The sequence below is a fragment of the Convolutriloba macropyga genome, chromosome 3 (genome assembly GCF_964194025.1).
Source record: "Convolutriloba macropyga chromosome 3, txConMacr16.3, whole genome shotgun sequence".
NCBI classification, from domain to species: domain Eukaryota; kingdom Metazoa; phylum Xenacoelomorpha; order Acoela; family Convolutidae; genus Convolutriloba; species Convolutriloba macropyga.
The window spans coordinates 67,961,865-67,978,029 of record NC_134470.1 but is presented as its reverse complement, the minus strand read 5'-3'; the positions used below and the strand labels follow the sequence as shown (position 1 = coordinate 67,978,029).

The 16,165-nt window shown below is 32.6% G+C and overlaps 1 protein-coding gene across 8 annotated transcripts in view; it reads right to left on the bottom strand.

The window, feature by feature from the left end:
• Positions 1-1,086: 1,086 nt before the first annotated feature.
• Positions 1,087-16,165, bottom strand: part of LOC142336387 (uncharacterized) — a 72,086-nt gene continuing 57,007 nt past the window's right edge. For all 8 annotated transcript variants that reach the window (XM_075385180.1, XM_075385182.1, XM_075385179.1 and 5 more), the window contains 3 exons: positions 14,958-15,136; positions 10,163-10,338; positions 1,087-1,610 (listed from right to left, as the gene is read on the bottom strand). In XM_075385180.1, coding sequence (XP_075241295.1) covers positions 1,233-1,610; positions 10,163-10,338; positions 14,958-15,136 — 733 coding nt within the window. In that variant the 3' untranslated portion in view covers positions 1,087-1,232. The remainder of the gene's footprint in view (positions 1,611-10,162; positions 10,339-14,957; positions 15,137-16,165) is intronic.

Genomic DNA, 16,165 nt, shown 5'->3' with positions numbered 1-16,165 from the left:
GTAAAATCCTTTGACAGCGTTTTGGTTTGACAGTATTTTGATCACAGTGGCCCAGCTAACTTGTAAATTTTACCAAATTCTCAACTCTATGAATTGACAGCGGGTTCACAATAAACGTTTACATAGCATTTTATGGAATAAATTTGGAGAAGAATCTTAAATGTTTGCCTTTTAATCTCTGAATGACTAAAAAAAATTATAACCACAGTAAACAAATTAATGCATGCCTTTCACCTTTTTCCTTCCAACATCGCAAACAATACTCTTGATTGAACTTATTTTATTGAATCAGTTTCTGAAAAGTTATTTAAAGTTTCTTCATAAAATATCAATTTGTTTCATATTAGTGGACAATGGGTATTCTGTGGGTAATAATTTGTACGTTATTATGGACTGAAAAGCACGCATAATTCATAAAACAATAAAATAGAGTTCAATTAAGGGGTAGGTTCAAAAGGAGACAGTAATACAGCTTGCGTTAAATAAGAGTTGACAGAATAACACGCCGAGCGGGAATCCATAGTAGAAGCGGGAGGAACAGTTTCTTGAAATAATCATCAAATATTAGGGTTCCGTGTAATATGCTAATATGCAGTGGCAAATCAATATTTGCACTATATTACGTCATAATTAGATGTCTTTTGAAACAAACAAAAAATACAAAACTTATCTACAAATTTTTGGGAAACAAACTTAGGAAGCGATAATAAATCTAACATCTACACGAAATTGATTCACGTCGAAACAATTGCTTCAAACGAACAACGACATTTCATAAATTCATTTCAAAAACACCCGATGAAAATGATTAGCTGATTGTAAAAAAAAAGAAAATTAAATTTGGAAATTACCCAAATTAACTGGATCGGAGTTGGCTTCACAGTATAATGCCCAAATATTTCAAAGTTATGATAGTCGAAACCGACGTAAAAAGTCAAGTGGTTGACAAGTTGATAAGAAAAAATTTAGCATCTTTGCGAGGTCTAAATATGACTTGTTATTAATCTTGATACGGCCGGGTCTTATAAATTATATTACTGCCATTTTATATGCGCCATTGTAACTTGACAAGAACTTAGTAAAAGCTTTTCATCTAATTACAAATTTTCCGAGTTCGGGCAACCTGGGAAGAGAAAAAAGCAGATGGAAAAAGTCACTTTGGGAAAGGAGGGAGGGGGCTTATTTCATTTATCATAGTTTGTTTGAAGCAATTCGGTTGTACTAAGTGTATTTTACTTGATCAAACACGTCGTGTCATCACTAGTCGTGACTGTAGTCGAGTTCGATTTCACTGATTCGCGACCCGTCATGCCCTCAACAACCAAACTAGACATTGTCGTGCTAATCGGATTCTGTTCAGACGCATCCGATGAGGGTTCTGGACTCCGACTGTGATCCAAACTTCGAGCCGAGGAGGGGAAGTCGACGTTGCTGTTGCGTCGTCTGGGTGAGATACTTCGGAGACCCCCGGGTCTTCCGCCGATTCCGAGTCGTTGATATCCGAACCCGTTTGATTCGTTGTTCTCGTCGTGTGACAAGTAGCCCATGTCTAGCTCTGGGATGTATAGCTCGCTTTTCTGCTTTCGCATTTGATTGTGTCTTTGCTGGTTCTAAAGATAAACAAAAATTATTCACGTAATGCGCATCTGAAATCAAAAACAGGTGAGCTAATTAGCGAGAAAAACTGACAGCAGTGACCAGAGAATACAATTGGGATATCAATCAGAACTAACGCATAAACCGACTCTCGCGAGACCAAAGCTTAGGTGTCAGATAAAAGCGACCATTTAAATTGAACACGGAGGTGGAAGGGTAGGGGGAGGGGGGGGGGGGGGGGGGGGGTGCATGGTAATCAAGAAAATACAAGATAATCTGGGCAATGGTTGTGCGAAGGACTCATTAGAGGTCATTTCGGTTTGTGACAGTCTTACAAAAACAAGAGTCTGATCCAATTTCTGGTCATCTGTTTGTTTGCTGAAGTGTTGCATTTTTTCTGATCGCACGAAAGTCTGATCATAGCTCAGTTCGGTCTGACAGGGACAGACAATTCCCGAGTGTATACAAGATTCGATAAGATTCAAATTAATAAACTACAATTTCTAGATCCGCATTTTCATATTCGAATTCATTTTAAAATCTGATCTGAGTTTCCATTGTTCTAGGAACAAAGTTTGGGACTCAATAGTTTTTATCAAATGATCTGAATAAAGTTTTCCCTCTGTTGAATGAAAACCGGATGATTTCTCAATACGTGTAAAGTACTAATAGAGGGCGATGATAACAAAAAATAATCAGAAAATTTCAAGAATAAAAAATGACAATTCGACACCAATACAAATGATATGATACTAAATACCTCTGACCCACTTCAAAAACAATAACAAATTTATACAACTGCTTTCTCGCAATTAGGACCCAAAGCGAAAAATAACCGGAAAAAGTCACCACATTCACATCAAAAGTGATCGATTGGAGCCAGACCAAAAAAAATTCAGAAGGTGGAAAAAACGCCAAATTAACATTTAAAATGCAGATATGGTTGACGAAAAAGAGGTTGAGCTGATAGAAAAACCCAATGCTGATTAATTTCATTTTCTCTGACATGCATTCAAATCTGAAACTAATTGTAATACAAAAATGTCTGCTCGCAGACATAAATTTCGAGCAATATATGAGAGGATAGCAATTTCGCGTCTCATAATACTCGCAAAAATTGCAAAAATGTTCTTTAAAAAAACTGCTAAATTTTGTCAAAAATTCTCGTTTTTATTGTTTTCAAAATCATTATTACATTTGTAAAATAAGTTTTATATCAAATGTTCACTAAAATAATAAAAGTTACATATTTATGGAAGACATGTATGAAACGTTGCTGATGTCAAATGACGGCAATTGTGTCAACGAAAATGAAAAAAAACTGGCAGCAACTTGATCATTCGATAAACTTTGGCCTTAAATACTTCAAAAAATGAACTACATTTTTTGAGCTTAAAATCATGCTTAGCGCACTTAACAAGAAACTGGTAAAGTTAATGCGTATATGTTCTACCCGATAACAACTCAGAGCAATCTGAAGAAAGAGTGAAACTGAATTGCCTAAGAAAGACAGAAACGTACCAGTAAAATCCGTTTTTACATTTTGGTCATCTTCCACACCCACGTTTTCGACACAACTTCGTTATCTGACAAAAGAAAATCAAAACTAAAAACTCTGTTTGCCATTCCAAAATGTTGCAATATGAAAAGTTGCAAAAAATAAAGATTTGGAACTCTTTCCAATTAAGGAGAGAAACATTGAGCCCGACGCTAATTGTTGCCAAAAAACGGTTGAAATCAACCCTTCTTTCCGGTATTCTAATTTTGACTGCAAAAGTACAATCTCTGAACAATCTGACGAAACGAAGAACCAATTACCTTGATCAAAACACAATGTATAATAAAGGAAGTCCAATGTGAAACTGCTCCAGGATTCACAACTCATGAAAAATTTAAAAAATAGCTTGAGAAAATTTATCAAAATTGTTGGATGGTCTGAACGAAAGGCATTAAAGTTAAACTGAGATTTTAAAAGGTCTTTAAGGTTCTAATTATTATAATAGCTGCCTCCTGACCCTAAATAATTTGCTAAAAGGTAAAAGTATTCAGATTTTTAGGTCATTGTAAAACAAGGTTATGAGAAACATCTGGCTTACTTACACTAAGGCAGAATTATTCCTTCGCGTCAACCCAAAAACGACTCAAATAAGTCTTATTGGCGATTTAATTTCAACATAGACGATATAGTTCCTCGAAGTTGACATATAGGAGAGTAAGAGCTATGTACAAAATTCTATACTAGTGGCCTTAGCTAAAATTTTTGTTGAAACCATTGCACTTTTTGTCTGAACATTTGACAGACAAAAAATACCACAAAATGAAAAATTAACTAATAAAGTGGACCACATTCATCAAAAATATCAAGTTTTACTCAATCTTAAAAACGGAACTTACAAAAATCTGACGAAAAATGTTTTGGACACGTTATAAAAGTTTGGTGGTTGAACCTAAACTCAATTGTAATTCCAACAACATGAATTTTAAGGTACCATGTTGTTGACAACTCAAAATGATAAGAAGTGGGCAAATTTTATCTGCGAGTCTTCTGCAAGTGGGTAAAATAAATCTGCATTTCTGATATTCTAATTTCGTTTGTTTTTTGGCGTAATTTTTTATTGATAAATTCGCTGTTTTGTCAATAGGACTTCATAGGTATTGCAAAAACGACCGGAGTCCGAAAAAAAAGAAAAAAGAATTAAAATCGAAACATCGGCAAAAGTAAAAACATTCATGGACTATATTTATGAATATATTGTCGTTTTTTGGCTGAAACAATCAAAATCCGATACCAAAATTCTGAAAATTTCATCCTAATCTCAAAAACGAGTTCCATTTATACCGTGATTGTTTTTTTTTGCACCAGTACTTAGTTTATTATCTAATGACTGCTCTTTTGTACTAAAATTTCCTTGTATGAAAATTTTTGAGAAACTTCATGAAATCAAAAATCAGAGTATTAGAAACTTCCGGACCTCTTTGAAGACACTAGTACAAATCAGACTTTCTTGCTAAATGTTTTCAAAATACATTGTTGATAATTTTGACACCAACAATGAATATTTACAATTAATAAAAAAATTAAACGACAAATTTAAATTAATTTTGAGGCTCTAATCCTTACAAAGGTGCATAAAATGTCGAAATTATAGCAAAAATTATCCTTAATACAAAAGAAAATCAATTAAAACAGATGAAAATGCAATCAAAACCTGAATATTTAATTTCAAAGCAAATTCAGCTGTAAGTTAAAAACCTAACACTCTTGTTCCATTTCGATAAACATACCATGATTGGGGTAGAGTTTAATAAGTTTACAAAATCAGCCAGAAAAGACAGGTTTGGCATCAAATTATCTAATTTACAGCTCTTTCGGTAAAACTCTACCGGAGTTCTTACACATCGAGCAGTCCCAAACAGTTTGGAAGCTGTTCATGACTAATATCGCTGTTTATAACGGAACATATAAAATGATTAAGTTGAACAAAAATGACATGAAACCTCGAAATATTCTCGAGAAGTAGGAAACGAATAAAACATTTAAAATTAGTTTTTCTAAGTTGCACGGGCTTTCTCATAATAGCAATCACATTTTGCATCCCCATGTCCTCTTGTGTATGTAACCCCCATATATGTGAGGTCAAAAATATCAAGAAACCCAATATTATTTTAACAAGGCGGCTCGGTAATGTGCGATGGCACATAAAGTTCCGACCCCGCCCATCCACAATTTTGGCATAATTGTCTAGCAAATGAGGAACAGATAGAAAAACCCAAAAATTATTTTTTGCGAAAAGTCTTTTTCAAAAAATTCTGTATGAACGATAAGATAGCCTCCAAAGCAAATAACTCAGTGGAGTTAAAAATTGATGCATTAGCTTGATGTAATATGTCAATATTAAGAAAGCGAGTCAAGATGAACGTCAAAAACAAACAACAACAACAGCAACAAACATTATTTACATCAAAAAATTTTTTTCCCTCCTAAAAACTAAATTTAATAACAAAGTCAACATACCGTCAGATAAACCTAAAACTAAACAAAAATAACCAGACCAGTCCATAAAAAGGTTTGGTAACAATTATACAAAAAAGAACAAAAACATTAAAGTGAAAAATATAACTTATTTTTTTGAAACAGTTAACTTCAAAGTAATAAATACCATTAGGAATCAATTAACATTACCAAAAATTTACAATTACCACTGTTTCTAGAGAGGGCATTAGGACCTGTCCTTATTCATTTTTTAAAGCGGCTAAAATGAACAACAAAAAAAAACAAACAAAATTTCAATTGAAACTTGCCAGAAAACGCTGCCAAAACCCTCGAGCCATATTTTGTCCCTCAAAATATATTCGATTGCGCATTCATCAAACAGCTATAAAGTAGTACGTGGCCATTCATTAGTAAGACTAGGTAACAAGTAGACAAAAAAGCGAAGTGCTAAAGTATGAAATAATTTCAATTTTTTTTTCGAATAAAAATTACATTCAATGTCATAAAAGGCATTAATTACAAACAGAACTATTTGAATAGGGTCGTTTATTCAAAAAAAGGAAGCCCTCGAGACCTGCAGTTACCCAGAATATTTCTCGCATCTACAAAAAGAATGTCAAATAAGACAAAAATCAAATTAATTTACATTTTTGTGAAAAACCGGTGTCGAAGCCACTAAGGTCATAACAAATTCATTAAAAAAAAGATTTTGGGACACCAATCCCTTTTATTCCCTTGACACCCATAATGTCATATTTGACCTGTAATGAAATAACGAGATTAGCTAACAAAAAGAAACATAAAAAGAACAAAATTGCGAAGTTAAAAAGTTTTTTTTTTTAATTTTGGAAAAACGATTGTTTTCAAAGTCATGAAAGCCATCAGCTATTTACTAATATCAGAATATCGGTTCTTCTATTCTTCCACGAAAAGCCAATGAAAGTTATCACTATGCAGGAAATTTCATACGACCGAAACGACAAAGTATAAATGACAGTTAAAAACAAAATTAAAAAATTCAATTGATTTCTTCAAGAAAGAGGCGTCGAGGCCGTTAAAACGATTATGTATATCATTCAGGATTTCAATATGTTCAATTGTGCTTTATTTTTAACGCTAATAATGTGACAAGAGAACTGTCAATAATGTGATAATGTGACAAAATTCGGAAACGTGAAAAACTGGCAAATATCGAAACAAACAAAAATCTGAAATCTTGTAGTATCAAAGCCAGAAAACAATAACTTCAGGCTTAAAACTGCAACCGAGAAGAAATGTTAAATCAGTAGAAAGAAGAAGCATTCTTTTTTTGCAGACACTAAGCTGGAAGTTGAACAAATTAAGAAAAAAATAGAGGAAAACTTAATTAAGCCATTATTTATTGAAAAGTCAATTATTTTTAAAAGAAACGACCGTAAACTTTCAAGTTAAAATTTAAATGGATTAGCTTGGAGCTTTTTAGTAAGCAAACTGGTTGGACCTATCACTCCTGAGCATTGATTCGATATGTTCTGTTTTTTATTTTTAAAGAAAGGGTCCTTTTTTTAAAAAAAAAAAGACCGACTGATTACAACCCGATTTCTTTGGGTGGTAGCAGTCCAAGAATGGCCCAAAACAAGCCCTGCTATTGCTTATTGTCCGTTAGGAACATTTGATTTTCGAATGTTGCAGATATAGATAATTTGTTAGTTGAAAACTCAAAATAAGTTCTGCATTTTTGATAATCAACGAGTAAAGTTAGCAAAAAAAGGCAAAGTTTTAACTACAGAGCACTCTCAGCGTACTCTGAAGTAGAAATAGCCCCCCTCTGAGTCTACAAAGATTGTATGAGTGTTGTTTGGAGGTGTACTGCCGGCAAACTTAATCAAAACGAACTAAAGTAGCTTATTTCGTGCTGTTTTTGTTGAAAAAGGCTAAATTTTGAAATATTTATCCACATTTTTTGACCAAAAAAATTAAATCAAAACAATGAACAATGCTTGTTCGTCTTCAAAAATAAAATCAACGACACTATTCTTAAAAATTATAACAAATTTTAGCAAAATTGACGAAAATTTAGGCAAAAATTCCGGAAAATGTGAATAAAAACAACGGGAATTCACTCTACTTCTCTGAAGTTCTCAGAAGAAATTCAAAATAAGAAAAGCCGAGAAGATTTTTTATATTTAAAAATAAAATCAACAACAAGTTTTTAAAAAATGTTGACAAATTTTAGCAAAATTGGCGAAATTTTGGTCAAAAATTAGCGAAAATTCCGTAAAATGTGAATAAAAATCAACGGAATTCACACTATTTTCACAAAACTTTAAACCTCGATAACTCCCTGTAGAAAACGAAAATTAAAAAAAATCTTTTTAATTCCATATTCTACGCTGGACGAGCTTTCTAATGATACCACTCTCAACTCTCTACGATGAATGTATCGATCGGCGAAAATTCACTGAACAAAAAAAAAAACCCATTTGAGTATATAGTTCCTCCCCCCTCAAGAGGGTCGGAACAATAATTATTTTAACTGTTATATATTGGTTTTAATTCAATTTACTACTTAGTTAGAAAAGGAGGCTGCCTAATGAACGAGCGTTTGCACTTGATGATTCGACCTTGCCCATCCAAACTTTGATCTAACTGTCTACCAAATGAAGATGAAATAGTTAACTTTTGAAAAATTCAAATACACTTCCGAATTACTTGGTGTATGAAAGAAAACTTCAGAAATCATACTACTAGACAAAACAAATGCCGCATTGGATGGCCGATGAAAATTGCCATTAATAAAACTACGAGACACGAAATTAAAACAACAACCAAAACTTCTTAGTAACAAAGATAAATAAGCATCAGATGATGAAAAAAGAAACAAATTAAACTTTAATTCACGAGAAAGCAGATGGGACTTGTCCAGATAACCAGATAACAACTCCCCAAAAAGGCAAAGTTAAACAAAATTGAATTTTCTGACACAAAAACAGTGCTGAGGCCATTAAAAAAATATATTAACACAAAGGTTACATATATGCTGAATTTCAATTCACACAAAAATGGTTTGAGAAATTAGGGTTTCCTTCAGAAGAACAAGTAGTGGACTGGTAATGAACGACAATAAGTAATAAAATGACAGAACGAGGGAAAAGGGCAAAATTCAGTAAAACATCGCTAAATTAAAACCCAAAAATTTCAAAGTCATTAAAGTAATTTGCCATCAAATAGGTTCACTTAAGCATCGAAAGGAAGCCAATGAGGTCAATTATTATTCAGATAATGTCATAATAGTGCAACAAAATTTGCCTCCTTTCAACGTAAACATAATCTGTCATTATTATTTTAAAATGACAACATATCTGAAAAGGACAGAAATGTAACCAGATAAAATTACAAAAATTTTAATGAAAATTTTTCTTGTGGAATCAAAGTCATAAAACCTTTGATTAAAGCATAAAAGATTTCATCATATTTTTGTTTCTTTCAAAATGGGATGTGACCTGTCTTTAAAGAGACTAAGCTAGAAGTTAACAGAAAAAGATTGAAAAAAAAGAAAAAACGATTTAAAAAATTCGAAAATCACTGATTTTTTGAAGCAAATAAATTCAATTTCATAAGATTTGTTTGGCATCAAGTAAACATTAAGTTTTTTCATTGTAAACACAAAAATGCAATTGTAATGTTAAATAAAACGACTGATTTAAAGGACAACAAGGAGAACAAAAAAATACAGGCAAGGCTCAAAAACAATATAAAAGTTTGCAAAACACGTTGTCGATGACATAAGAACCATGAGTTTCACTCTGAAAAACATAATATCTGTTCATTGGGACTCGCATTTCGACGTAATCAGGATCTCTCATTTATTGAATCTCTATATCGGAAATGATTTGTTTATTATTGAAATAAAAAAATGCGAAAGACTTTGAAAATGACAGCGCCGAATAAGATCCGAATATATTTGATTGTAAAAAAAACTAAAAAAAATTAAACTGTTGTAGCTTAGCATCTATTAGATGCATGTAAGTGTTTGAATTCTCAGCGTAAAGACAAAGTGGTCAAAATGAACAAACATTAAAATTTAAATGATGATATTTGGACATATATCGATTTCAATTAGCAGAAGCCCGGCAACATTTTAGTTCCTGAGCAATTTTTTAGAAGGTGGTAGCAAAAAAAGACTTTATCGGAGCTTACAAATATTGTGCCTGCAAACAAAAAATCGGTGAAAAAAACCTATTTTTCAAAAACTTAACTAACATTTATATATCACATTTATATATATAACATTTAAATATATATATATATATATATATATATATATATATATATATATGCATACGACTATCGAAATATTGAAATAAAGCACCATAAAAAATGTTTAAAAAGTATTAAAAACAGGATCAAATTTTTAGAGATTGGAAAAAAGGCAAACGTTTCCCTATTCCATTTTGAAAATCAACATCATCCTGATTTTGAATAAATTTCTATTTATGTTGAACTCTTAATCTGCATACAACGGTGCTTTTAATTGCTGTAGAGCGTTTGTTACACTCTGCGTGCGTTGATCGCATGTTTTAAATAACTGACCTGTCTGCACAGTATCTGCAGGACTTGTCTGGGCTCCGGGAACTCCATATCCTCCGGGCAGGGGGAGGGTTTCTTCAGACACAGTGAGATCTCCTCCTCCGAACACCCTCCCCACCTCGCCCACTCAGCTGCAGCCCTGTTACTGTACTTGTCACGCTTGTCAACTGACGCCTTGCCTGAAACCAAATTGATATCCCGTTAATATATGAATGCAAAATCATTCAGTTTCATTGTTTTATTATTTCTGAAAATCTAATTGAAAGTTAAATTTGACCTCCCTCTCAGGATGAAATGAAAATTTGAGTTTGAGTTGAAGAATTCAAATTCAGAGTCATTGAAGAACATTGAAAGCAACAAATAATGAAAAGAGTCTAACAATCACAGAAACAGAAATCCAGTAAAATATTGATAGTCTATAAGAAATCAATTCTGTAAGAATTCTGGAAGAAACGGTTCCAAGCGTCGTCACTTCGGGTTCGATATCGCCAAATCACAAAAGCGTATGGATTATCTTACAAAACAATTGAGCGTTAACTCAATCTGTCGCAAATAAACTTTACAAGATCGAATGTTAATTGAAACAAAAATGAACCAATAACGAAAAATCAATGACAACCCATTATACGGATTTTTAATTTCGGTTACCAAAAAAGATTGCTAAATTTAATATCTCAAAAACACACTATCCCCGTAATGATCACTGAAGTAGAAAAATTACAGCTCTTCTTGCGCTCCCTCGCCATTCTACTCTTTTTCAAGTTTTTCCTTCAAATTGCTGCAAAATTGTGCTGAACAATTTTGACAAGTTTTATATCTCAGAGGTTTTAGAAGCATTAGAAAAGCCTTAAAAACTGAGTACTTCGGTAAGGTATCTTCCAGTCACCTCACAAATTAACCAGCAAAAACAACAGTTATGTAGCGTTCGGTTTCTTTTGAGAAAAATATTAAGCCATGAAAAGCAAAAATTTTTTAACAGAATGCTATCAGATTATTAGAAATTGTAGCTCAAATTTCAGGGCTAGCTGTGGTGCGTATTATTAATCCTTATTTGAGTTTGGTGTTTGCAACGCAAAATCCGCAAATATGGTTGCAAGTTCTGAATCCAATTTCGCTCCCCGAAATTGCTTGAAATTTTGTATATAGAATTTCGTTAAATCTATTACCACTTTTCAATGTGATTCGCTCCCCGAAAGTTAGCTATTAAAATCTGAGAGTGAATCGCCCACCGAATGTCTCAAAATTTGTACTATTTTAAATAGAGTGATTTTTTCATATTAAAGAGAGTCAGCTTTCTAATTTCTAATTTAAAGAGAGTCAACTGAACATTGTATCGCAAACCAAAGAATGGACTGAGTTTTAATACAGAAGTGATCATTAAATTGATCATTAACTTAGCACATTACAAAATTTAAAAAATTTAAAAAACTGCAAGTTAAGGTAGACCAAAATTCTGACGATGCAGTGAGTCATATCAACATCCTGATAAAATTAAGAACAAATAAAAGAAAACTTTTCCAACTAATGAAATGGGTTTGAACAAAAAAAAAACGAATTAATTGAATAAACTAAAATTAAATGACTAGCCCCGTGAACCAATAAATAAATGTTGACAATCATATTCATGTAGCACACTAGTAGTTAGGTAAGTCTTCAATTCATACAAAAAATAAAAATTTCGCCTGAACCAAAAAACTTTTACTGTTCAAACCATGCGAACCTTGGAGGTTGCTAATAGCAATTTTTCTTCAAATATAAACCAAAAAACCTCGGGATAAATTTTAGAGTATCTTTATTTTATTCGAAGTGTTGTTGTTCCGACCCCACTTGTGGAGGGGGGGGGGGGGGGGGAACTATGCTCAGATGGAATTTTTTGTTCAGTTAAATTTGGTCGATTGATGATTTCATCGCAGAGAAATGTGAGTGGTACAATTAAAAAGTTCGACCAGCGTAGAAAACAAAACTAAAAAGATTTTTTTAATTTCGTTTTTTTCCAGGAGTTATCGAGATTTAAACTTTTGCGGGAACTCGTTTTTTTTTACATTTTTTTCGTCGATTTTTCGTTCAAACTAAGATTTTTTCCTTTTGAAATTTTAATTCAAAATAACATTTTACGCTTCAAAATCAAAGAACTTTTGCGTTCAGACAAAAAGCAATGAAAAGGCTAGTTATGGTCTCGTCTCATAGGGAACTTCATTATTAATAATTTCTCCCATGTTTTTGGTTCTTTTTGAAATTTTATCATATTATCCTTATACTGACAGTTTTCATTGACTAGAAGAAGGAGTTCAATTGATCATAGATAAAAAATTCACAGAAGAACTGATGGTTATATTGGCTTTGACATTTTCATCTCGCACTTTTCTAATGAAATTTTTGATTTTGCCTGTTTTTGTTGTCGTTTCCCTAGTCATAATACTTATTGTGATGACTTATTGATGACCTCCGCCTGGCAGATATCATTGTTTTCCTATCTAGTCAGAAATTGCAAGTTTTTTGAATTCCAATGAAAGCTATTGAATTTTTTGTCTTTGAAATGACCGGTTTCCTCAAAATTTTTTGTAGTTTTATTATATTTGTTCATATTTGTTGCTTTTTAAAGTCATTCTGTTACAAAAAACAGTTATTTCTGTTTAAAAATAATCAAAAATAAAAAACTTTTTACCGAACAGTTCATTTCTAATGGCTTCGTTCAATTTTAAGGGCTTCGATTTTCTGTTGTATTTGCAGTTTTTGCCTTGTTTTATCCCGCATGAAGTCGTAATTATTTTTTAAATGCTGAGATTCTCTTAAGCTGCTAATTGATGGTTGAATTAACTTTTTCAATGCAGTCAGTGTATAGCCAAAGGTCTAAAAGATTCTGATAGTTCTTTTCAATTTTTTTAAACAATTTTTTCACTTTTGTTGTTCTTTATGTCAACTTGTAACTTATTCTCATTACTAAGAGGTTCCAACCACTTCCTTGTAATCCAAACTTTAACTTGTTTATTGATATTGTGTTGTAACTGTTGTTTTGTTTGTTGGACAACATGCGTTTTTATAAAAAAAATTTTGTGATTGGTCGATATTTGTGTTTCTCTTGGACTGCTTTTTAGCAAACTCCTTTAGTAATAACAAATCGCAATGATTTTCAAATGAGGCCCAGGGCAACACATTTAGCTTTTCAGTATAATTTTATTTGAATTATTTTATATAACAATTGCATTGAAAAACGTAATATTCAGATAAAAGATAATGATTTTTATTACCTAATTAGTTTTTGTTTTCGCAAATTGTTTGTATTTTTAGCTATTCTGCACATTTACACCGTTTCTATAGTTTAATCTCACCAAAGAGAGGTCCTGTTGGTTTCCTAATGATGTTTTGGTTATTTTGTCTAGATTTTTTTTTTGTTAAAAGCTACTGGTTTATCAGACCTTTGAAGTTGATTGGTTTATAAAGCGTTGGTTTATTTTTGAGTTTTCCCTCATTATTTCTTCTTTTTATCGTCTTATTACCGCGTCTCATTTAAAAAAAGTCTCATTAATTCAGCTTTGTTATTACGAAAAATTAATTTGTGTAGTTAGGGTTTTGTATGATTGTAATTTGACGTTGTTACTAGATTCTTTTAAATTAAGATGTTGAGTTTTTGCCGTAAACATAGTTTTGTGTTTTTGCTTGCTTTGTTTTTTGTTTTTTCTTCTCGTAGTCTTATTAATGGCAGATCTTGTGAGCGCTTCAATGATGCATTGAAATTTTAAATTCACTTAGTAGTTTGTGAGTGTAACGTTTTCTTTAAACACAAAAATCTATATTTGAGTATCTCTTCCTTTGGTTGACAATTAAGTCAAAAATGTAAATGAGCTCGGGTCGGAATATCATGTGCAAACGCACACTAACGAGCCTCCTTGTCGATTTCGACAGCTTAATACATTATAATTAATGTATTAATTATTTAATGCATTAATAAATAGGTTTTAAAATGTGTAGCGCCGTCGGTATTGGAGTATAGGGGCACAATTATTACCATAGTTTGATATAGAAACAAGTGCTTGTCATATTAATAAAAATTTTGAACAGTTTTATTCAGCTAATTTAAATTAAACTATCAGCAGAGAGTAAAACTTAATTTTTTTTGCTATATAAGAAACAGATATTTCGTCTTCAAAAAATTTTGGCTTGTAAAATGGTTTTCGGTAAAGCCTTCAGTTTCTATTTAGAATGTCAAGTTTGTTGAAAAAACATACCCATTGAAAGTATGATCTAAATCGAAACGACGTTTCTGTTTTGCGCAATCAAAGATAATTGAGACGCGCAACTCATCACCACTACAGATAATTGGGAATATATTATCCTGCTATCCTCAATAGAAAATTTAGTAATTTTCCCAAAAGCAGCCCAAATAATGTACTCCAAACTTCAAATGTTTTCTGCAAATGGTAATTTATGAAAAGTGTAGTTTTTTTCGGTTTGGTTTTACTGCTGATGTAGAGCATAAGTTCGAGTCCATTTGAGCTATACTCAGCAACAGGTTTATACTCTAACAATATTTATGCCCGAGAATTATATATAAAGTGCAATCGTTGTGAAATGTTCCATCTAACATCCAACTTGCATTTGAATACCAAAAATAATTTTGGCTGTGACTACAGAAGCGTTTGATGCACAGTATACCTAGCGGTGAGTTAATTTGCTCATTTTACCTTACTATTCAGGTAACTTATCCTTACAGTAATCTTACTGTAAGACTACATTATCTGAAAACTTAAAAAAATCTGTGGAACCAAAAATACCTTAAGTCAAACATATAAGAACCAACCAATATGGATGAGAATCCTGGCGCACTCTAGGTATCCGTCTCTGCACGCAGTCATGAGAGCGGTCAGTCCCTCAGAGTCCTCGTGGTCCACATTGAGACCCAATCTACGGAAACACTTCACCAGGATCTCTGTCCCTATGTCGTTCCCAGCACGCGCACACAGAATCAAGGGAGTGCACCTAAGAGAACCAAGAAAGACACTTAAACGATCCAATTTTGAAACAACTTTTGTATATTTACGATAAGTGTAATATAAGATAATTAGCGAAAACACGATTGTGATGAGAGATTTTTAAATTAAAATATTCTGCTTTGACCAATTCAGCGTTGCAAACACTTCATTCTCTTCTTAATTCTGATTTCAAACAAATGAAATTCGTGGGTTCTGAACTTGTCCAATTAGTGTAAACTTCACTGAAATATTGATGGCAAATAGACCCAGATCTTACCCATCATTGTCAGGCAAATTGGGATTAGCGGACTTTTTGATGAGTAGCTTGACGAGATTGTTGGAGTGTTGTTCACATGCGTAGTGGAGCACAGTCTTGCCCACGTGGTCTTTCAGGTTGACAGAGGCACCTCTCTCTAGCAGGAGTTCTGCCATCCTCATTTGAGTCCTCATTTCTCTGATCTTACATGACCTTATCAGAGCTGTCTTGCCGTGTTCGTCCTTAAACATTCTCAAGCTGAAGCACTGAACAGCTTATAGCTGTGTTCTCAATTACTTTTATCAAAATAAAATCAATTTTGAAGTCTGGTTTTGTAGAAGTGACTGTCCTGTTAACCGACAAAGCAAGCATTTTGATGCTATCGCGTGTTTTTTTTTAATGAAAGACAAGACCGCTACAAACTCCATATTCTAAGGAAATCTAAACGATAACAATAGCAGGACACTGAGTTCTGTAGCTATGCAGATTTCAATGAAAGTATCTTTTCGGAAATCATTGTCAGAGTTTTTTAAATTCAGAATATTGCAATTTCTGGCGCATTTTGGATTGCAATTTAATATAAAACATAATTTGTAATTTTTACATCTCAAGTTGAGCTGAACATAACCAATAAGAATTGGTAAATTGTTTCTTCGCATAAAGCTCCAATTCATCAAAAACAAAACATAACAAAACTCAAAATTCAAGATTTAATTATCCCAGATGTGTATGTTCAATTATCTATTTGAACATAAACGCTCCTACTTGATACAAAGGTTC